The following is a 22,177-nucleotide window of genomic DNA, read 5'->3' as shown; positions in this document are numbered from 1 at the left end:
CTCAATGGAGATACTTCATGAGGTTTTACATGCAGCACTGATAATATTGTACGTCTTTAAATCAACGCAGCAGGTAATGTTTTATAACCGCTGGCCTTTACTTCCCACAAGCCAGGCAATTGATTTATTATTTATAAACTTCATAAAATTGCTGTTTGTTTTTAAATTACCAGAATGCATCTACAAAGAAAACAACAATGAGCCTGCTCTTTCAATGCTACGTAAATGCTCACAGCTATCAAATCCTGAAAGCTTATAAAAGTCTCCCAGATTTTAATTAGGACATGATTGCAGCAAGACAGATTAGTCAGTCAGTCAGTCAGTCAGTCAGTCAGTAAGTAATTAAGTAAAAAACTTTATTCAAGTGTCGATTACATTCTAGCGCACAAATCGGCACTAACTGGAGGCACTAAAACAGAATCAAAAAAACTAAAATTTAAAAATTCTGAAATTCTTCAAAAATGCACAAAAATGTAATGAGTTGTAAAGTTTTCTTTTAAGTTAAACACGTCGATGACAAAAGAAGGCATGCTAATTGCCTAAGATCAAAATATTTAATTTCTCGGGAATGTCACAACTCTGTGTGGCTTCGAATACTTTTGTTAAAGAAATAACATTAGTTATACACGAAACTCAGTCGTATAGTTAACTTACTGTATTACATGTACGTACAGTAGTAATACAAACTTTAAGAATATATATTTTAAGTTTAAAAAATTCTCATAGCAGCAATAACTGAAGGGTATTATATATCTATGTACACATGCAAATTTTGTACAACTTGTTTTCTTTGATGAAGGTACCTAAAAATCATTTTAATAGTAGAAAAACGAGTCCATCCAAACTGATTATTTTTTAATTACCCCATAACAAATTGCAGCTGGAATATCAGGTAAGACCAAAACCTAAAGGGTTCCTTCTTTTCTGCTGCTAACACGAATTTCGAGATATGTTTAGACATTATATGACTCCTATCAAAACATATTTCTATGGGAAGTCAAATGATGACTAAAACATATTAACATTCAAAAATTAGAAGGAAAAGAGTCGCTGGAATTTGAGCAGTCATTGTCCATCACTTGTTAAACTGAAAAAAAAAAAGAAGTATTTCATACTAGGATAAACCATACATAAACTTGCTTGATTGCTGCGGTTTAAATCTCTTCATTTCGGGATCACGCCTTGAAACGGCTGAAATTATTTCATTGTGTCTCTTTGACCAAGTCATCCAAGTGGTCGTGGTGGCAAAGGATATTCCTGTGATCAACAAACAACTTTTCCCAATAAAAAATATAGATTCTATAAAAGAATACAATCTGCGTAAATCTTCGTATTGCGACAACTGTGTAAAAATAGTCATCAGAAACTGTAGCAGTTTTATCAACGCCATAAACGCGAAGAGCAAACTGCAATGAACCAATAACAAAAGTAAGGAAATACGTTAGAAGCAAGAGAAATATGTTTATCTTAACGAAAGCAAACACTTTAAAAGAAAACATTTTTCGAGAGTGGTTTATCTGAGTGAAGTTAAGAAAGCCAATTAAAACGATCTGAGCTCCATTGCGAATCGTAAAAGCCATAATCAGAGCAATCTTCATTTTCTTGCCATTTTCCAGTGAAAGAATCATTCCATAACCTACAATAGTCATCGCATACAAAGACAGGAGGCTCCAAAATGCCGGCAGACGAACAAGCAGTCTTGGGATGACGGACCAGCCCAAAAAGGAAGGTACTTTTGAAAGAGCCAGAATAACCAGGGCGCTGTTAAATATCTGAGACACCACCCAGGCCAGTTGCAGTTGTGCAGAGCGATGGAACGTGTCAATGTGCATCGACTGGAAGCTGGTGTGCTTTGCAACGAGGCTGGTTTCAAAGGCACGGATAGTGTAGAGGATTAAACCGATCACTTGCCAGATGAAACACGAGACGTAGATGACGCAAACTAGTAATTTGAGAGCGGTTGCTGAAGTCGGAACGCGTTTCATGGCCATACGGAAGCGGCTTTGAACACCATCTTTATCCTCAGTAGTCTCAATGTTAACATATGGAGAAGCAAACCTCTGCCATTCATTCTTAAAATAAGACAAAAAAACTATCATCACTTCTCTTCGTTAAATGCCCTTAGCTCTATTAAGCCATTCTCTCAGATAAGACCCCTTCAATTTCGATTTGTTAAAACTCCCTTTTGTATTAAGCCCCCACGCACATCTTCCTGAGATCTTCTAAGGTAGTAAGCTTTAAAAATGAACAGGAAAGCATTTATTTTGAGGAAACTGTAGGTTTTAACCCATAACACAACAATGTAAGCTAGCTGAAATATTTGTTGGAATATACTTTCACTCCTTCACTGCCAATTAACTCCCCTCGACCACTCTGGATTTGGTGAACTCTTCCTTCTTCTTTTTAGCAGGACACTATTGTTTTTTTGATAAAATCCAGTTCGGTCAATGGTGTGTTAGAAATAAGTTCAACTTTTTCGATTCCTTTCCATTCTGGGGGAGAATAGTTCCGCTTAAACTTTGAGCATTCACCGGAACACCAGAATTTCTGGCATGTTAATTTCATTTTCCCAGAGTTTCTCCCGGTGACAAACCGCTGACCGAGGAGCCGGCGGACTCTGGCCTCGAACACACAGCGGTCAAACGTCGCGTGCGTGCGCAGTTCCCGCCAAAACTGCTCCAAACTTCTCCATACAAAGTCCTAAATTTTCCAAAAGCTTTCGCTTTAAAGCTAAAACATAACGCCGTTCTTGGAAAGTTAAGGCTTATACGGCGCTTATGGATTGGAAATTTGATAATTGATCTCCACTGAGTTCCCCAGCTTCAAATTTTCTTTCGCCATGCTATTTCTTTGGCAATTTTCTGCGAAAGTTTGCACACTTTCGATTCTAATTCTTTAATTGAAAAGTTTGACACCGCGGAAACCGGAGGTGACGTCATTTTTGGGTTTGACCGCTGTAAAAGGTTCGAAACTCGACGGATTAAACAAACGATGGACCGTTCATAGTCTAAAGCTTCGGGGGCTTGGCAGCGCTTTTTGCGTAAGCACGACTACTCGGAAGTCAAACTGGAATTTCTCACGTAAGTTTGCAATGTTGCGTGGCCCTTTGCTCGAACTTGCATATTTAATTCAAATTTGTTCGAGCAAGTTGTCAACTTTCGGTTACGTCCCAGTTTTCATTTTTTGTGAAATACTACCACTCCTTTGTCAATGAGGGGAAAAATGATTGACCTACGGTCGACTCCGTATCAAAATACTACAATAAATTAGAGACAGGTTGGGTTCATGGCATCGCCAAATTAACTGGGAATTGCACTTCAAACCTTAAACGTTTTGCGGTTAAATTTCTTTTTTCAAGATTTTCGAAGTCTGTTGGTGAGCAGCCGATCAAAGGGCAATTATTTTCTTCCTTTATTCTTGTTTTCAGTTTATACAGGAAAGAAATGAAAACCTGAACTTGACAAAATGAAATCGGAACTTATTAAACTTAAACAAAACTTGGCATCTTCCTCGCGGAGATTTTAATTGGTCAGTATTTACAAGTTGCTTGATCATGCAAACTGACAGTCAATATTGGAACATTACGCCGCAACGTTGCAAAGTGTCGCGGTAAAAGTTGACTTTAATGGAACAATTCACATGTTACAATTAATTAAAATTACCGAAAACAACTTTCGAAACTAAGCCTTTCCGCGCCCCAAAAATTATATTTAGCAGATTTACGATTTTAACCTCCTAATTACTTTGACTTTCGCAAGCGTTCGATTGCTCAAGATATGACAATCGACGCAATATCCCCATTTTTTTTTTTTTTTTTTCAAGTAAACAGGTTTTTGCAAAAGTGTGTCCCTGGTGGTTTAGCTGTAAAACACTTTTCTTCGAGGTAAAAACAAACAAGATTTTATGTACTTTTGTATCCTTGTTTATTAGACAAAGAAAAGCCGAGTCGTCGATCGAAGTTAGAGTAAATTAAACAGCCATCTGAAGTGGAATACCTCTAATAAAAGGAGGTTGCCTATTTACCGAGTTAGGATATCGAGTTGGATTTCGAGTTAGGATTTCGAGTTGGATTTTCGAGTTGGATTTTCAAGTTGGATTTCGAGTTAGGATTTCGAGTTGGATTTTCGAGTTGGATTTTCGAGTTACGATTTCGAGTTGGATTTCGAGTTAAGATTTCGAGTTGGATTTCAAGCAAAACTTCAAGATTTCCGCCACTCACCGTACTAAAACATTCCGTTTAGTCTACTATAAACGCCGGTTAGCCTACTATGCCCTCTGGTTAGCCTACTATTCACTCCGGTTAGCCTACTTTGTACTCCGGTTAGCTTACTACACACTCCAGTTAGTAGATTGTGTACAATAACTTCGACAGTTTCTTTCTAAATTAACATTCGAAATACTATAATATGATGTAAATGGCTGAAGTAATGCAGATCCTTTCCGCCACACTACAAGTTATGACGATACTTAGCGGCATCAAGTTGTTCCTAAATATTATAAAGATATATCGAAGTGCTAGTCCTTACAACTAGTCCATAAGGTACTGTGTACTAAGTTAAAAATTTCACCGTCACAATATACAACACAAAAGGACGAAACTGGTTCAGAATGGAATATCAAACCCCATCCTAATATCCCGTTTAACAAGCGGTCGCCGCAACTGGTGAAGCGAATCAGCTTGAATTCTCAGTTAAACGGTGTAGAATCAAACGTTGCATAAAAAAACTGCTCCTTACCTCCATTGCTTTCAGTTCGCTAAGTTTCCCGACTTCTACTTGGCTTGTTGGACTCGGGCTGCGTCTTGCAGCTTTCTTTTCCGTAATTTAAGATGTACAGACTTCCTGTTTTGGTGAATGACGTAAATGAAATTTTAAAGCATAAGAGGCTTTTGTCTTGTATAGTGTAGCTCAAATATTATGGAAATAATGTCACTGTATGTCACTGTATGTCATGAAGGGGTTTTCCCGTAACGATTAGAGAAGGCCTTTTGAACAATTCCATTTAAACCTGCCAGGAAACCCTGGCGCCAAAAAGGTACAGATTGGCTGTGATATATAATTGGAAGTTTGAAGTCGATAAGAGCGGTTCCTTCTTAGACATATCTGAAACTGTGCTCAGCACAAAACCCAAATTTATATTGTATTTATAACCCTCTCAAGCATGAACGACAACATCAACATTTACATAATTAGACATTCATGCTCTTACTATGTTATTTTTGGGTACAAGTTACTTCCTTGAAACTCAGCAAAATATTTGCAGCCAAGTCACTGAAACTTCGGTTGCCTTGCAGCACAATAAATAACTAAGATTATACGAAGTTACCCTCTGTTCAGGCACAACACGTGGCTTTTTTATTGCTCAAGCAGGGACCGCGCAGGAGGAATTTTAGTGGGGGGGGGGGGGGGGAGCTAAAGTCGAACGCGAAAGCGTGAGCCAACTAAGGGATGGGAGGGGGGGGGGTGTCCAGGGGAATGCTCCTCCGGGAGAATTTGGATTTGGATTTCTCAAAGATACCGGAAAATGCATTTGAAATTAAAAATGTAAAGGTCCAGCGCTTAAATTGTTTTTGTTAAAGCATTGCTTAAAACGAGAAAACGTTGCGATTAAGAGACGTTGCTCTACAAACGTTTGGCGCAACTGAGATGTTACCAGAACGAATGAAAACAGAAAAGAAAATTTCACTTACATTGTTAGAAAATAAATTACATTTAGCATGGGCTAGTTGCCTCTTAATTTAACCCATTTGTTCGGATTGAAACTGACCAATGATGAAACAGGCCTTTAAAAAGCCAGTTTTTTAAAGAGTATGATCCTGTAGTAGCCCAATATTTTTCGATTATAACTGAATACCTTTAAGGCAATTGTCCGCATTTACTTGTTTTTTATGTATCTAAGTTGAAGACGAGTCTATTTTGGCAATAGCATTTGCTGTTACTTTCGTCATTTACAAACTAAACCATGGCCAATAATATGGTGTCCAGAAACTATTTTTCCTGTAATTTTTCGTTTGTTTTTTTTAATTCATTATAATTTTTTTCTTGTTGCTGAAAAAAGTGGGGGGGGGCCCTCCCTCTCCGCGGTCCCTGTCAAGTCGTTTCGTTCAGTCTGACAAGCAAAGAAAGCTTCAGGTAACGTGGTTATTTGTCATTTAGCTATAGTCGCCGGTGGTTGTGATTTTTTTTATTCCTGAGGCAGGGAATAATAATAAAAATAGTTCCAAAATAGTTTTCTTGCCGCTAGTTGACGCCATGTTGGATTTGGCGAGTCAATTAAACCTTTAAATTGAGGTGAAAAGATTGAGCCTGTTTTCGCATCTGTTTGGTAATTTTTGTTATCTCTGTCACAAATAAGCTAAAATTGGCAGAAGCGACTCGATCGACTGAAGTAAATAATAACACAGAGGTGTGTTTCTTGATCGTAGGCATATAACATGTTCTGAAGTTATAAAAGAAGTCTCAAAAATATATTGATACAAATCTCTTTTGTAAATTAACTTAACCATAACTTGGTCTTGTTTGTGTGTTCTCGGAGGCTTGGATACATACCTTTGATTCTCGCGGAGGTATGGGTTCAATTCATTTACAACGAAGGTTTATGTTCGCTCGAACGAGTATGTCGTCGAAGGTTTGTTTGGTCATTTATATATAGTATAGTATTTTGTATCGAAAGGACTTCAAGTACGTAAGCTTGTTTCGAATCGACTTTACATGTGTCTCGAATCGACCTCGACTTGTCTCGAAACGACTTTGTCTCGAAACGACTTTGTCTCGAAACGACTTTGTCTCGAAACGACCGGAAGCGAATTATAAGTAGAGACGAAGCGATAGTAAAAGTCTGTAAACAAAACTAATTTAAATTAAACTACATGTGTAGGGGGTACTGTGCTACTGCGACCGTAACTGTAACATTCTGTAGAATTCTAGAACATTCAATACATTGTACTATAGTATAGTGCTATAGTATCTAGCTTAAAATATAAAAAAAGCCCAAGGACCGACCGAATAAAGATCAATTGAAAGGAATCGTATACAAAGTGACTTGCAGGACATGTCCATTTGCATACGTTGGGGAAAGCAAAAGAAACTGGAAATCGCGGGGAGCCGAACACAAGCCCGGAACAAACGGAAATATCAACTCCGCGATTAAACGTCATGCAGAAATCGGCCACGACATACATCCAAGTTACGCCGAAATTCTTGAAACAGGTGCAAGAACAAAAGACTGTTTCTGGAATCCTTGCATTCCTTCCTCGACAAAAACACTATAAACGAAAGAGCGCCCTTCCCAAGGGTTTACGCATCGCTAGTTGCTCTCCAGGGGGACAACGAACAATAACTTATTAGAATTCTGCGAATCTTGCAAAAATCCATCATTCTCTGAAGAAGACCGCAGAAGGCGATCGAAAATTTAGAGTATCGTTTTATATTTTTAGATCTGTTTTAAACAATTTTATATTTTAAGCTATGACTACAGATCGCTCCAGCAGTTTTATTTATAGTATCTAGTACTATTAAGAAAAACGTAATCATCTGATTAAGAAAGGAAAGTAGTCTCTTGCTTAAGCTTCGAATTTACTTTATATAAGAACCGATTTCCGGCTCGAAAGCGGACATTTAGTTTATGTATTTAAATTATTCTCTCAGAAGAAGCCGCCCTTTAGCAATAGCCAAACTGATTGCGTTTCAGCGGGGTTTTCCCTATCACCTATTTTAAAATTTCATCTTTCTGCTCGTGCTTTGTACTCAATGGAGATACTTCATGAGGTTTTACATGCAGCACTGATAATATTGTACGTTCTTAAATTAACGCAGCAGGTAATGTTTTATAACCGCTGGCTGGTCTTTACTTCCCACAAGCCAGGCAATTCATTTTTTATTTATAAACTTCATAAAATTGCGTGTGTATGTATGTATGCGTAGGTATGATGCCACAAGGAAGAAAATAAAGAGTAGCTGTTGACTGGGACTATTCTTTGGTATATGTTTTTCTTTTTACACTTTTCGCTTGCGAACCTCTGACATACAGTACTTCTTTTCAGTTTTTTTTAGAGATTACAGTACGACTATCTTTCTACAACAAACCGGCTACTTCGTTAGAATAATAAGACATATGTAATTCGTTCAAAACGGGAAACGTTTTTGGCTTCGACAATAATTATTGCCGCGATACATGTAATCAAGAATATGCTTACATCCATCTAGGAGACTCAGTGCATGCTTTTAATATCTCTTTAGCTAAAGCAGTTTTTCCAAATAAGCGTATAATTTCTTAACTACTGTTCCAATATTTAAAGGAGGTGATCTCTAATATTTTACCAACCATAGACTCATTTAACTCCGGCTTGTCCAGTTTTGAAATGGCCGTGTATCTACGACTTGTTGAATTTGCCGAGAGCGATTGTAAATTTTGCATTGTTATCAATTTGACTCATTCAATCAAACACTCGACTAGTCTTGCGCTTGTTCACCTTATAAGTTAAATATCGTCATCTATTGATCGAGGCACCCCAAAGCATTTGACACTCTGGACCACTTACAGCAGTTTTTTAAGCTAATGCAATATATAGCATTCGTGGATTACCTTGACAAGGAATTCTAGTTATTTTTCCAATCGTAAACACTGAATCCGCGATTTTATGATAATACCCCTTTCACTCGACAAAATATTAAGTGCGGTGTGTCCCAGGGCTCTATACTTGGATCGTTCTACTTCCCTTTCTACTGATTCTAGTATTTTTATTGTGATGCTTCTCATCTCACCGGTTGTTCTAAATGACGAGATGTAGAAGTTCGATACTTGGATAAGCTAACAAACTCTCTTTAAATACTAAGACGACCGTGAACACACATCTGTAATGCTAAAAGGCCTGTAGATTATCGATTGATTACATTATCATAATTTCGCACTGTTTTTTTGCCGTTAAGATGTTAGTGTGGTGTAAATGTCAAAACTATGAATTTCACTAGACATACGATGGGCCGCTCTTTTTCTATTGCGAACCTTCGAAGTAATTCTTAGATTCAGAGGTGCATGCATACATTTCCTTAATTTTTTACCGAGCTTTAACCTCAGTTGTATAATTTGTTTACAGAGAAAAGAACCCGGCAATTTGAATTTAAATTGACGCTTTCTGAGCGTGGAGAAGCTATAAATAAGAGTAAAAAGCGAAGTTCGCAAAATATTTTCTGGTCTTACATTTTATTGCATTTATTTATGAGTAGCTTTTATTTTTAAGTCAAATGCGGTAGAATGGTAATGCAAATTGCACTTTCTTCGATCTGTCGGTCCATAGATCGGCGAAAGGTTTTTCGTTCCTTCTCCTAAGAAAATCCTTGTTGGGGAAACGTTTTAATTTTTGCAATCAGCTACCCTTCCAATTATTTGGAAGGGTTTGGCCTTATCTCTTTGCCGGAATTTGAAAGATCTGTACTGAGCAATGAGAATGAATAAGATAAATGCAAACCCTTGCAAAGCGATAGGGTAAAAGTTCCATGTTTTGTGCGAAGAGACGAAGGCAAAAATGATAAAATGAACAATATTCTTATTAATCTATTATTAGAAAGATGTTTGCAAAACCCTTTATTTATTGGGTTAATTGTTAGTCTTCTCTCACTAAAAGCGTCAACACGAGATGGTGACCAATGGAAGTATATTGACAGCTTAACTAATATAAATACCAACATGTAAATACTGTTTTTCAGTGGGAAGAAGCACAAGCATCAGTGCATAGGAAGATCGAACACACTCATTCCTATGTTTATTCCTAGTGAGGACAGCATAAGAACATGAAATCTTTTTATGCTCTAATTCTTACGTTTGTGCTTCGGCCTGGCCTTATACCAATTCAACAGCAGCCTTAACCCATCGCTTAGCTTAGAAAGAAAATTTCCTCTGGACCGAGCTGAAGGTATTCCTTATTTATTTCAAACACTCTTTGTTATATTATTCTTCTTATTATGGATTTCATATTAAAGTGAAATTGTTCGACCTGTTTCACAGTGTGCATGCTGAGGAACTCCGATGTTTTATTATTGTTTGGATCTTTCCATTTTGTCTTAAAATGCCCTGTAGTGTATTCTGCGTGATCACCAGGACTGAATGGCGAAATAACATAATAAACGGTGTGAAAACATGTGGAGAACAGATGGTCAAAATACGACTTGATTGTGATGGAATCTAGTTTAAATCGATTTGGTGTATGATACACCAAAATACTACTTGTATGTTTATATGACATTTCATCATTAAAGGGAATATTTGTTTTATTATTTGATAGTGATCGAAAATCCTTTTCAGAAAAGATAGATAAAATCGCCAGTCTGGATGGTTGAACGGATGAAAGGCTGCCTTCGAACCACAAATGTATGTTAAAACCACAGTAAGTTTAGAATAAAATCGTCTGTCTCCTTTTATTTAAGGACCTTTTATAGTCCATTTGTGGACACTGATTTGAAAGATATTGTTGGTCTGGAATGGCAAAACCCTTGTGTCTTCCTAATATTCCCATTTTCAAACCTTGTTTTGAAGGTCCTTTGCTATAAGCAAGCTATTAATTTGACTGTTTATTGAATGTTGCTGGCTGTGCCTCTGCATAATTATTTTCTTTTCTTAACATTCCTGTCATGTTGATCACGATTCATTATTGACTTTCTATACTTATTGAATACGCTCAGTGAATGTTTGAAGAATCTTTCAATGGAGGCCCCTTGGTCCCATATTATTAGAACTAAATTTAGTTTTAAGTAATCCAAGATAAGTACCACCGAATATGCTATTGCACCGATACTTATATCGCTTACTTGCAAAGCTATGAACATCCCGTCATTTTATTTTGCAGCATACGCGCACTGCTGGTTGGGTTGTCATTTAACTGACTTAATCGTTCTTCTGGTAAAGGCTGATTGTCTTGCGTTTTTTCAGCAATCGTAAAGAAAAAAATATATTGTGTTAGGAGAAAAGCTTTGGACATTTAAAACTAGTTTTATTGTTCATAAATTGGACAGGTTTTCGAATGCTAGCTTATCCATTGATAGTTTAAAGCCATTCAATTATAAGTATCCGAAATGGCAACATGGAGACTTACTTGAATTATTATTATTGGTTTTACTTTTATCGAGCCGACATATACACGATTATTGGTAAAGCTTTTAGCTTTTGTAGTCATCTGTAAAAATAAAATAAAACAAAATTAAATCAGTTCGATTGATTTTTAGTAGAAGTTTGAACAACTAATGATATAGATAATAAAACCAGTGAATAGATTGCATGAAAACAAATTATTCTGCAACTAACTTTTCATCAACAGTGAAAGTAAAAAAAAAAATATCATTTTTACCCGAACGTTTATTTAGTTATTTATAATTGTAAGAGCGTTAAGCTTTTAGACAGGCTAATAAGAATTTTACCATTGCTATCACTTAAAACAATATTCTCCATTTAGATGTTTACTATTCTTATAGACGTAACATTTTAAAAAACACAAACATGTTTGAAGGCATATGTAAGTCATATTTTATTACCTTTTTCTTCGCGATGTTCTCTACTTGTAAATCATCGTTTGCAGCTTAAACATGGTTCAATAATACGCAGAAGACTTGTCACAAATAACGGCAAACGGCTTCGCCGAGGAATATGTGGTATAATTAAAGTTTGGTTAAGTAGGTCGTTTCTTAGAGTCATCTATTTGTCACCTACATTTTAATTGGCGCGTCACTGGGTACACTCGATACATTTGAAACTCCGATGATGAGCTGGCTATCTCAACTTTGCCAAATTCGCCGCTATCGGACTGCCTTTTTTTCATTCATTTTTTTCTCTCCCAATTTTTTACCTTGTGTATACTCCTTTCCTTCAAGCATGTCGCGTTTCACATTTTACCTACTGTCCTATATTTTTTTATAATCCCAACGAACTTTCCTACATTTTCTAGTTTTTTTCTCTCTCTTTTTCTCTTACTGGTGTATCTTTCAATGGCCCGGACAAAATGATTTATCCTTTAATTCTGTAATAGTTTTAATAATTCTGTATTTCAAAAGAACAAGTGCCTTTAGGGCGAACCTGCATTAAATGAAATGAATAAATAAGGTATTTTTTTGAACATTCATCACGTTCTACGATACCAACAGGGCGTCCGTATCTATGGTTATTTGCTTCTCTTGTAAGCCGTTTTTAATTTTACCCCGCTCGGCGTGCTGGCCTTTATTGAAAACGATATTTTCTAATGCCCACCAGGATTCTCATTTTTTCTGCTTTCATTTAATAAATAAATCGTCATTACCATCAGTTTGTATTGTCTGGGTGGGAATAGGACGGGTTCAATTATGGATATGTAAAATTGTTCTTTCAACAAAAGCCTTCTGGAAGATGTTTCAATCTTGATCGCTATTTAACATTTTAAACCAAACTACTGCATATCCATGGTTATTTTTAATAACCACTTAAACTTTGGCTATTTTAATATTTCATAATAAGCGTGCTTTTGGTTATTTGTCTTAATGGGTGGTAAATAATCACTTACTGACCCTCAACAGCTTTTTAGAAATTTCACTTGAGCCGACCTTCGTATCTATGGTTATGTCATTATCTTCTTTACCTTGGCTATTCTAATATTTCATAACAAACGTGCAGTTGGTTATTTGACTTAATGGGTGGTACATAATCATTAAAATGCTCAATAGCTTCAATGGAGCCGAACGCCATATCTATGGTTATTTTACTTTCTTATAAAACTGTATTGGTTATTGTTTGTAACAATTAACGAAACCAATCATTATGAAGGAACTGATTGACATACGAATTCCTAAGGATGCAAAAAAGAAAGTCTAGAGGCTTATGTATGGAGAAAATGGTTTTAATGTTAAGCAAAGATACAAAGGTTCATAAACTGCGCACTTTTAGAATGCCTTATCAGTTTTCACTGAAAGCCCTACCGTGTGGTTGCAAGACTCAAAAATGGCACCGTTGAAAATTGCTGGAATTATTTGCCTGGTGTATTTCACCATTTTCGCAAATGCTGGCAAGAAGGGTAACGTTTGCAAGAGTGTGATTCAGAAGTTAGACGCTCTTACGGATCTGGTTGGAAAAGTGGATTGTTCGAGTCGAGGTACAATAAATATTTTTTCTTGTTTGAATTTGTTCATTTGTCGAACGGTTTGTAATCAGTAGTTTTCAGTCATTCTCAGTCATTTAAGTTCGACAATCCCTAAATTACTAAACAATTTTAATTTTAAATCTTATGTTTGTTTAGAATCGAGCTCCTGCGACTGCTGTCCAGGTCCAAGCTCCTGCAAAGAGATTTATGACAAAGACGAGTAAGTTTAAATGATAATATTGCAAAATTGTGGTCCGAATCTGTCATGAATATTTTTTTTTATTTTAATCATTTCGGCAATAAACAAAAGAGCCGGAAAACATTAAGTATTTGCATTGATTTTCCAGGGCGAGCGAGAACAAGGCATACGTGCTCCAGATGGACTCTGGGAAGTTTCCTGTTTACTGTAACATGGATGGCGCTGGTCTTGGTGACTGTGGTGGCGGAGGATGGACGCTGGTCATGAAGATTGACGGCTCTAAGGTACGCTTAAAACGCTTATGTTGCCAAAAGAACTAAACATAATCCAACAAACGCACAAATTGAATTCACCAAATTCAATTCACCACAAAAACCACACGATTTGAAGTGGCGTCGTTAACGCGCAGAAGGAAAATGAGCAGCATGCTAGACCACGCCACTTTGGACCATTTTCGAGTGTTAATGTTTGTTTTTAAAACAAATTGGACCGCCCAAGGGCAAGTTAAACTGGAAAAAACTCGCTAATCAAAAATGAGTAAGGACAGTCATCACTGAAAAAAGTTAAAATGTTCAAAACGGATGTCCATTTCACGAATAAATAAGACCTGTTTCAAAATTACGCCAATATTTTTCTGTTTTCATCTTCAATCAAAGAACATAATTAAGAAAACATTGAACATTGAGAACAAAGGGGATTGGAGGGCAACTTGTTCCTAAAGTGGTAATCTTTCCGTCCAACATTTCAGACCCGTTATTTGTATCTTGCAGAGTACGTTTAAGTACGATTCGTCTTACTGGACTAACAAGAACACATACGGCGTCCCTGAAGGAGCAACAGGTTTGGACCAATATGAGACCAAGCTACCAACCTACTGGAACACACCCTTTACCAAGATCTGCCTCGGCATGAAGATTGGAGAAGACACCAGGTTCCTTGTTCTGGACAAAGAGGCCAGCTCGCTGCATGCCCTGATCTCAGATAATCAACACCGCTCCACCTCACTGGGACGCGACGCATGGAAGACGTTAATTGGTTCAGCGGCCTCCCTGCAGCAAAACTGCCAGAAAGAAGGTTTCAATGTCCTGAGTGACAACGCTGGGGCTTCTAAAGCACGAATTGGCTTTGTTGGCAACAACGAAAATGATTGCAAAACTAGCGACTCCAGAATCGGGTTTGGTACTGGAGGATATCCAGACGACTCCAATGCGTGTGGAAACGTGGCTAAGCACGGCGGAGATAATGGAGACCAAGGAATCAAGGCCAGTGGATACATCTTGGTTCAGTGAAGTAATCTGAACTGTTGGGGTCAAAAATTAGAGGGGCAAAGCTTTACATAGAACGTTGTTTACTGTTAAGGTTACAAAACCAAAACCTGGATTGGGTTACTGCGTTGCTGCTTAGAGGCAAATAAAATAGATTAATGAAAGCAATATAACGTCTCCTTTTTTATCTTTTCGCACGGAAAAGTGTGGACCCTTACGTTGACAGAGTTTATTCACTGAAAGATAATTTGACTACGTACTGTTGCGAAATGCACGAAACATAAACAACTTTAAATGAAAGAGCGCTTTTGAAACAATTCCTATAAAATAACCCGGTATGTAATAGCTATCAAGTTAAACATTGATCTAAGATGGCCTAAAATTTTCTAAAAATTTAAATTGGGGCCATTTGGTTAATGGACATTTCTCTATGGCCGTGTGCTATTTTGGTTGCGATAAACTGGACCAGCATTACAAAACTATTATTATAAAACCATCAGTGACAAATAACTCCCTTATTTCCGCCGAAATTTTTATTGTTAATTTAAAAAAAAATAATTCATTAAGAAAATACAAAGGAAATTAATGTTTAATGAGTGTCTTTATATATGATGAAGACACGGCTAAATTTATGTCCAATTTTCTTGGCCAAAATAACCCAAAATCTAAATATTAGTGCAAGAATGAAAAGATTTATATCAGAGGTTTTTGAAGCCGTTTAATAAACTCGCATTTCGTGCTTTATCAAGTCTAAAACACTCGGCTGCGCCTCGTGTTTTGAACTTGATAAAGCAGTCCTGCTCGTTGATCAAACTGGTAACTTGTGGGTGGGGGGTCGGCTTAAGAGAGTCTTCTCTTAGTAATTCTTTATTTTTTCGGGAATTTTGGGGGTGCTAAAGCCCTTCTAGCCCCCCCCCCCCCCCCCTGCTCCGCCGTCCCTGTTGCAGGTTGAAAAAATTAAAATTGGGTGTTAAACTTGTGAATTTTTTTTTTCGGCAACTGGCAATGCAACGTTGGTCGCGTTTCAAATTGCACGAAACATTGCCTCGTGTAACTTGGCCTTAAGGGATATACGATTATGTTAACTTTCAAGCGATTTTTACAAGACCACATGGCTCGGGAGATTAGAGGACCACTCCCCACGTTAGCTAACCGAAAATAAAGCCACTATTACTAGTACTATTTAACACCCTGTTTAATACGACTGCCGCATGCACTTTTCTTAGACGGAAATTGTTTCGTCTAAATTTCATGTCGCATCGACAAAATCATGTACTGTTCACACAAAGGAAGTTGTAACAAAAAAAAGCACAATGGGCTTACGTGAGAAAATGCAGGGGGGGGGGATATGTCGAACGTCTACCGACCCTGTGAGAAAGCAACAGGAAACGGACAAAGCACATGCAAAAGAGAAAATTATATTTGAAAGAGAATGTTTTGTTGGAATGTGTCTGAAAACAAATTCTCTAGAAAGAACTTTGAAATGTGAGACCACTTTTCGTTATCGATTCTTTCATTGTATTAATAGTTAATAAAAAATTAACACAGCCAACTCTCTCAAAGCGCTCACCACTGTAAGGTGCACATCTCCCAAGGCGCCAATGCTTGGCTGGTTGTTCATGCCCGACCACACCTCTAGAGCACACATTTAGAGTTGGTCCCGAGTGTGTATGCCTGAGGGAGACTTCACTGTACTAGTAAAACCAATTAATAATTTTACATTCATTTTGTCGATGTTCCATATACCGATAATAAGAATTTGACAAAATGTGCTGGACATTACGGTCTTATTCCAATCTTTCCCATTTGATAACCTGCACAAGTGCTTCTTTGAAACTTCGCAGGCTTGACAGCCAAAAAACTGATCGAAACAGGGTTAAGAGGCTGTCTTTCTGACAAAACACCCGCTCAAATTCGCGTCAAAAAACAATTTTGCCTGAAACTCTGGCAACTGAAAGACTTTACCGAGGCTAGAACTAAAACAGATTTGTTTTGATTCAAAATGATTTTCTGGCCCCGTTAGGAGCATTAAATATTTTGCCCCTTCGGGCTCTCCGCAACGTCTGGAAAATTGGAAAAATAGGCATTTTTTAAGCCGCTGTGAAATAGTTTATTCGCATCGAACAACGACAATATTTATATCAATTTGCTCATAAACATTTCTAGTTGTCTAAACAAGTAGCAACATCTCCCTCTTTTTATCTGGGAATGCGAAATCAAGGATATAATGACCACTACTGATTGGCATCGAACGACGGTTGAAAAATGACGTCTGCGCACGAGCAACCAAGCATGAAGGCCGGTCAATAAAAACTTCGAAGCAGTCAATTATGACAGCACATGAGGAGAACTTCTCTCTGAAGCAGGCAGGTAATGTCAACCTAAGTTCCTTTCTCTCTGGCCATCACACAGGAAATGTCATGAATGCAAACATTGCATGCACGCAACTCTGAAAAACGCTTGATACAATGGATGCATGTATTCCAAACCTGTTTGCCAAGTCCTGGACCGATAGATTCAGTCTGAGGCGCATGATAGTCATGATAAGTTGTTGAAACTTGGAAACACACTTTCGTTCAGGTAGTGCAGGGCTAATTAGTTCAAACACGGCTATCAGAACACTCATTGCTGTTAAACCAGTATAAAATTTAACCCTTTCATCGTCAGCTTCGAACCAAGGTTGTGAAAGAACAGCGTTCTTTGATTCCTGCGATCGTTTAAAAGTTTCTAACTCCTCGATGTCCTCCATACAAAGATCAGTCTGAACACCGATTGAAGTGGTCGCTGGTGGTCGTGTTTTTTCCATTCCACATAAACTTTCATCAACATCAATGTTTTCCTTTTCACTTTCACATTCCTCCTCGATGATTTCCATTTCTAAGTTGCTACAGTCCATTTCGTTGAACAATTCACGTACACATTTTCGTTTTATGCTGTCGTTCCTTGGCTCGTCTTTGCCTTTCAAGAGCAGACTTCGAGCTTGGCTTTAATACAGAGCTTGAAGAATGCCCCATGTTCTTCGTAGGCGCCCAGTCAGGATGGCTTTCGTTGTAAAGATCTGCCGGCTTTCCTAGAAAAAAAGGAAAAATAAATTTCACATACTCCAGCAGTATTCAAGGAAAAAAACCCTTGATAGTTCAAAGCTCTTACCTTCGTGAAAGTGACAAGAACATACGTGCGGATACTTACGTCGCCATTTTTAACTGCGTCTCTCCGGATGTTTGCGATCCACTGATCGCGCCTTTTTGCCAAATTTCTTCAGTTAAGACGCCCTGATGTTTAATAACTGAACGAATTTTGAAAAATGATAGGTGACGGTCTCTATCTGAGCCGTTGGAACACCCAAAAACACAGCAAAATCTACTCATCGCAGCGAATCACTCACGGAACTTTTGTTTGTTTATATTTGACCTGGCATGCAAGATGGCGGCGTAGTAACGGTTGCCACGGAATCACGTGACGCGTGCAAAACCTTTATATTTTAATTTCGAGACCTAGCTGATAACTCTACTCTACACAGCCGAAAAGTGTAGTCCTTTATCGGCTAAAATATGCAAAATCACATGTACGTTTTCAGTATTTCAAAAGTTATGACAATTTTTATCAGCCTGGTATCAGCACATGTGCGAGTAATAACAACATTTCCGCTTATATCGTCGTTATTACTCGCACATGGATCATTTGGATCATTAACTTTATTAACTTCAAAACAAATGCACAACTGAGTCTTCACAACTCATTTGGACGAAACTTATCCTCTGTAGTTCATTTAAATGAAAAAAGGGGATCAGAACGTCTAATTATCCCCACACGAGCATCTTTTCATCAATTTCAGGTCTATTTTAGGACATTGGACATATTTAGAGGCGTTGAAAGTCAAAAGCGATTGGCTTTTTCTAAGGCTTAGATTTAGCCACGCTTTTACATAGTTCTTATTAGAAAGATTAAGCCTCACGTTTGTTTGTCTCTGTTTGAACTGTAAAAAAGTAGCAAGTGTCCCAAGAATTGTGTTTTGAATTGTCTGGAGGTGAAAATTGCAAAGAACAGGAATCTACTGATTTCCCCTCAAACCTGGCACGTGCAATCTTTATCGGTTGCTCAGTAAACTGAATAGGTCACAATCCAATTTCCTAACGTAATTTCATGTTTTGCATTTTAAAAATCCAAGTTTTATGCATACCTGCTGCACGTAACACTCAATAAAACATATCGATAAAGTTAGGGAAAGATAGTGAAAGTCATTGTCAACATTTTGACACTTTTCTCTGTGACTCATTGTATAATGCTGTTATCAATGCGATCCTGTACCAACTTTTAGAACAAAAAAAAAGAAAAAGGCAACTGGTGTTAAATTTGTTTTTTTTGGTTTTCGCCGCTCTGGGGAGATTGGCAGGCGCGATGGAGCCCTCCCAGTTGAACTTTATCTTGCTGCTTTTAATTGGCAAATAGTTCAACAACCTTCTTGCCTTCTTGTTTACAATTTGTGCTTAATCTGCATTTTCCACAAAGGTTTTTTGTGGCCGTCTGCCGCCTCTTGTTTTTTTGAACACTCGTTCCAGACTCCCAGGTTTAGCGCAATATTTCGTACAGGAGCAGTTCTATCTGAATAGATAGAAAACGCAGAATAACTTCCAGGCCTATACAGGAGAGCTTTTTAGAAACCAATACGAAGAAAAAAATTGCAAGGCAATAGCAAGCAAGCAAGCAGGCAGGCAGGCAGGCAGGCAGGCAGGCAGGCAGGCAGGCAGGCAGGCAGGCAGGCAGGCAGGCAGGCAGGCAGGCAGGAAGGCAGGCAGGCAGGCAGGCAGGCGGGTAGGTAGGTAGGTAGGTAGGTAGGTACATGTAGGTAGGTAGGTAAGTAGGTAGGTAGGTAGGTAGGTAGGTAGGTAGGTAGGTAGGTAGGTAGGTAGGTAGGTAGGTAGGTAGGTAGGTAGGTACGTACGTACGTACGTACGTACGTAAGTAAGTAAGCAAGCAAGTAAGTAAGAACCTTTATTCAAGTGTCGATTACATTCTAGCGCACAAATCGGCACTTACTGGAGACCTTAAAACAAAATCACAAAAATCTAAAGTCTCAAAATTTTGAAATTCCTGACATATGTACAAAAAAATGTAATGAGTTCAATAGGTACATGTATTCTCCTTGTAAAAGTATATTTTTTAAAGTTAAACACGTTGATGACAGAGAAGCCATGCTAATTATCGAAAAAATATTTAATTTCTCGATAATGTCACAGCTCTGTGTGGCTTCGAGTTCTTTTGTTCAATAAATGACATAATTTACACACCTTTGCTATCAGAATTTTACTGGTTTACATGAAACTCTAGCTCAGTCGCGCAATTAACTACTGACTGTATTGCATGTACGTACAACAGTAATACAAACTTTAAGAATATATATTTTAAGTTTGAAAAACTCCCATAGTAGCTATACACGAGAGACGTAATAAATTTGACAAAAGGGTATCATATATTTACTTAAAGATACAAATTATGTATGCACTATTAGTTTTCTTTGATGAAGTTAACTAAAAACATTTTAATTAATGAAGGAAAACGAGCGCAACCAAACGGGTTGTATATTTTTTAATTACCCCATAAAACTATAACTGGGTTTTGCTAAGACATGAAACTGAAGGAGTTATTCTTTTCTGCTGCTGACATGTATTTCGAGATATATTTAGACATTATATGTTTCCTATCAAAAAATATTTCTATGGAAATTCAAAAGGTGACTCAATTTAAGTATGTTTATACATTTGAAGTTTATAGGAAAAGATCCGCTGGCATTTTAACGGTCATTGTCCACCAATAATTAAACTGAAAAAAGTAACATTTTATATAATAAACCATACATAAAATGGCTTAATGGTGTGGTTTAAATCTTTTCAATTTCAGACCATACCATTCGAAACGGGGGAAATTATTTCATTATGACACTCATCCAAATGGTCGTGGTGGCAAAGGATATTCCTGTGATCAACAAACAGCTTTTCCCAATAAAAAATATAGATTTTGTAGTAGAATACAATCTGCGTTATTCTTCGTATTGCAACAAATGTGGAGAAAAAATCATCAGAAACTGCGGCAGTTTTCTCAACACCATAAACACGAAGGGCAAACTGCAATGAACCAACTACAAAAGTGGAAAAGTATGTAAGAAGCAAGAGAAATATGTTTATCTTAACAAAAGCAAACACTTTAAAAGGAAACATTCTTCGAGAGTGGTTAATCTGAGTGAAGTTAAGAAAGCCAATTAAAACTATTTGAGTTCCATTGTCGATCGCATAAACCATAATCAGAGCAATCTCCATGTTCTTGCCATTTTGCTGTGAAAGAATCATTCCATAACCTACAATAACCATAGCATACAAAGACAGGAGGCTCCAAAATGCCGGTAGACGAACAAGCAGTCTTGGGATGACTGACCAGCCCAGAAAGGAAGGTACATATGACAGAGCCAGGATAACCAGGGCGCTGTTAAATATCTGAGACACCACCCAGGCCAGTTGTAGTTGTGCAGAGCGATGGAACGTGTCAATGTGCATCGACTGGAAGCTAGTGCGCTTTTCATCGAGGCTGGTTTCAAAGGCACGGATAGTGTAGAGGATTAAACCGATCACTTGCCAGATGAAGAACAGGACGTAGATGACACAAACAAGTAATTTGAGAGTGGTTGAAGTCGGGACACGTTTCATGGCCATACGGAAGCGGCTTTGAACACTATCTTTGTCTTCGGCAGTCTTAATGTTAACATATGGAGAAGCAAACTGCTGCCATTCATTCTAAAAGTAAACCAAAAAAAGGCTATTATCTCTTCTTTTGTTAAATGCCCTTAGATGGATGAAGCCCTTCTCCCCAGTAAGACCCTTCAGTTTTGCCGGGTTCTTTATACTCCCTTTACGCTCCCCCACCTTCCGCCTAAGATCTTCTAGGATAGTCTGCCAAGACTATCCTAGAAGATCGACTGTTCAGGCGTAGTCTAAAGCTTCGAGGGCTAGGTAGCGTCTTTTGGATACGTACGACTATGGAGTCAAACTGCATGGAATTATTTTCAAGTAAGTTTACAATGTTACGTTGTACTTTGCTTGGGCACCCTGCAAATTTGTTTGAGTAAATTGTTAATCGATTACGTTTTGGGCAGTTATTTTCTCTCTCCCATCCCCCTTTTTTTGATTTCAGTTTATACAGGAAAGAAATGGAAACCGACAATTTTCAAATCGAAACCGGAAGTTATGAAAACTCAAACTTAGCATCTTGGTCACGGGAATTTGAATCGATTAGTATTAACATGTTGCTGAAGCATGTCTGCTGACATTTACTATTGGAACATTTCACCGCAAAGTCACGCGGATTCATATGTTACAATAATTTAAAATTGCCGAAAACAACTTTCGAAAGTAAGCTTCAATAATGCACCCGAAAATTACATTTAGTACATTTGTGACTAACGTATGATATCAGTAATCTTCTAATTTCTTCATGATTTAAAGATTATCGGTGTTTTGATTTATCAATTAAATACTTTCGCTAGCGCCGGGATGCTCAAGATATGGCACTTGACGCAATATCTTTCAACTGTTTTCAAGTAAACAGGTTTTTGCAAAAGTGTGGTCATGG

The 22,177-nt window shown here is 37.7% G+C and overlaps 6 protein-coding genes across 7 annotated transcripts in view; 1 reads left to right on the top strand and 5 right to left on the bottom strand.

Moving 5' to 3' along the window:
* LOC144634664 (uncharacterized) overlaps positions 1-6,596 on the bottom strand; it is a 70,891-nt gene extending 64,295 nt beyond the window's left edge. Inside the window, exon 1 of the mRNA XM_078493687.1 lies at positions 6,549-6,596. The gene's annotated coding sequence lies outside the window, so the exon portion shown is untranslated. The remainder of the gene's footprint in view (positions 1-6,548) is intronic.
* Positions 1-22,177, bottom strand: part of LOC144634672 (putative skeletal organic matrix protein 5) — a 134,485-nt gene that overhangs the window by 22,131 nt on the left and 90,177 nt on the right. The window lies entirely within an intron of this gene.
* Positions 839-22,177, bottom strand: part of LOC144634642 (uncharacterized) — a 78,748-nt gene continuing 57,409 nt past the window's right edge. Inside the window, exons 1-2 of one of the 2 annotated variants that reach the window (XM_078493662.1) lie at positions 4,737-5,312; positions 839-2,072 (exon numbers count right to left, since the gene is read on the bottom strand). In XM_078493662.1, the coding sequence (XP_078349788.1) occupies positions 1,203-2,072; positions 4,737-4,742 (876 nt within the window). In that variant the 5' untranslated portion in view covers positions 4,743-5,312 and the 3' untranslated portion in view covers positions 839-1,202. Of the gene's footprint in view, positions 2,073-4,736; positions 5,313-22,177 lie in introns of those variants that run through there. The other variant, XM_078493660.1, reaches the window with a different exon arrangement.
* LOC144634668 (putative skeletal organic matrix protein 5) lies at positions 12,898-14,730 on the top strand. Its single transcript, XM_078493693.1, has 4 exons — positions 12,898-13,105; positions 13,250-13,313; positions 13,441-13,576; positions 14,063-14,730. Exons 1-4 carry the CDS (start codon positions 12,955-12,957, stop codon positions 14,579-14,581), a joined length of 870 nt encoding a protein of 289 aa, XP_078349819.1. The 5' UTR covers positions 12,898-12,954; the 3' UTR covers positions 14,582-14,730.
* Positions 16,962-17,925, bottom strand: LOC144635447 (uncharacterized). The gene is made up of 3 exons (XM_078494555.1): positions 17,922-17,925; positions 17,497-17,627; positions 16,962-17,465 (listed from the first exon to the last, which is right to left on the bottom strand). The coding sequence occupies exons 1-3, from the start codon at positions 17,923-17,925 to the stop codon at positions 16,962-16,964; spliced, it is 639 nt and encodes a 212-aa protein (XP_078350681.1).
* On the bottom strand, positions 19,537-21,526 carry LOC144634678 (uncharacterized). The gene has a single exon (XM_078493710.1). It carries the CDS (start codon positions 21,259-21,261, stop codon positions 20,452-20,454), a length of 810 nt encoding a protein of 269 aa, XP_078349836.1. The 5' UTR covers positions 21,262-21,526; the 3' UTR covers positions 19,537-20,451.

Source organism: Oculina patagonica, chromosome 13 (assembly GCF_052425735.1).
Source record: "Oculina patagonica isolate OP01 chromosome 13, crgOcupat, whole genome shotgun sequence".
NCBI lineage: Eukaryota > Metazoa > Cnidaria > Anthozoa > Scleractinia > Oculinidae > Oculina > Oculina patagonica.
Note: the sequence above shows the minus strand (reverse complement) of the source record. Positions and strands in the feature narration are given on the sequence as shown.

What these genes read in the sequence shown, in the direction of transcription:
- LOC144634668 (XM_078493693.1), top strand. Translation starts at nt 12,955, where the DNA reads ATGGCACCGTTGAAAATTGCTGGAATTATTTGCCTGGTGTATTTCACC. An exon ending in GAGATTTATGACAAAGACGA is followed by an intron (nt 13,314 to 13,440) that starts GTAAGTTTAAAT and finishes TTGATTTTCCAG; the next exon opens with GGCGAGCGAGAACAAGGCAT. An exon ending in TGAAGATTGACGGCTCTAAG is followed by an intron (nt 13,577 to 14,062) that starts GTACGCTTAAAA and finishes TGTATCTTGCAG; the next exon opens with AGTACGTTTAAGTACGATTC.
- LOC144635447 (XM_078494555.1), bottom strand. An exon ending in GGCAAAGACGAGCCAAGGAA is followed by an intron (nt 17,466 to 17,496) that starts CGACAGCATAAA and finishes TGTGTACGTGAA; the next exon opens with TTGTTCAACGAAATGGACTG.
- LOC144634678 (XM_078493710.1), bottom strand. Translation starts at nt 21,261, where the DNA reads ATGGCCATGAAACGTGTCCCGACTTCAACCACTCTCAAATTACTTGTT.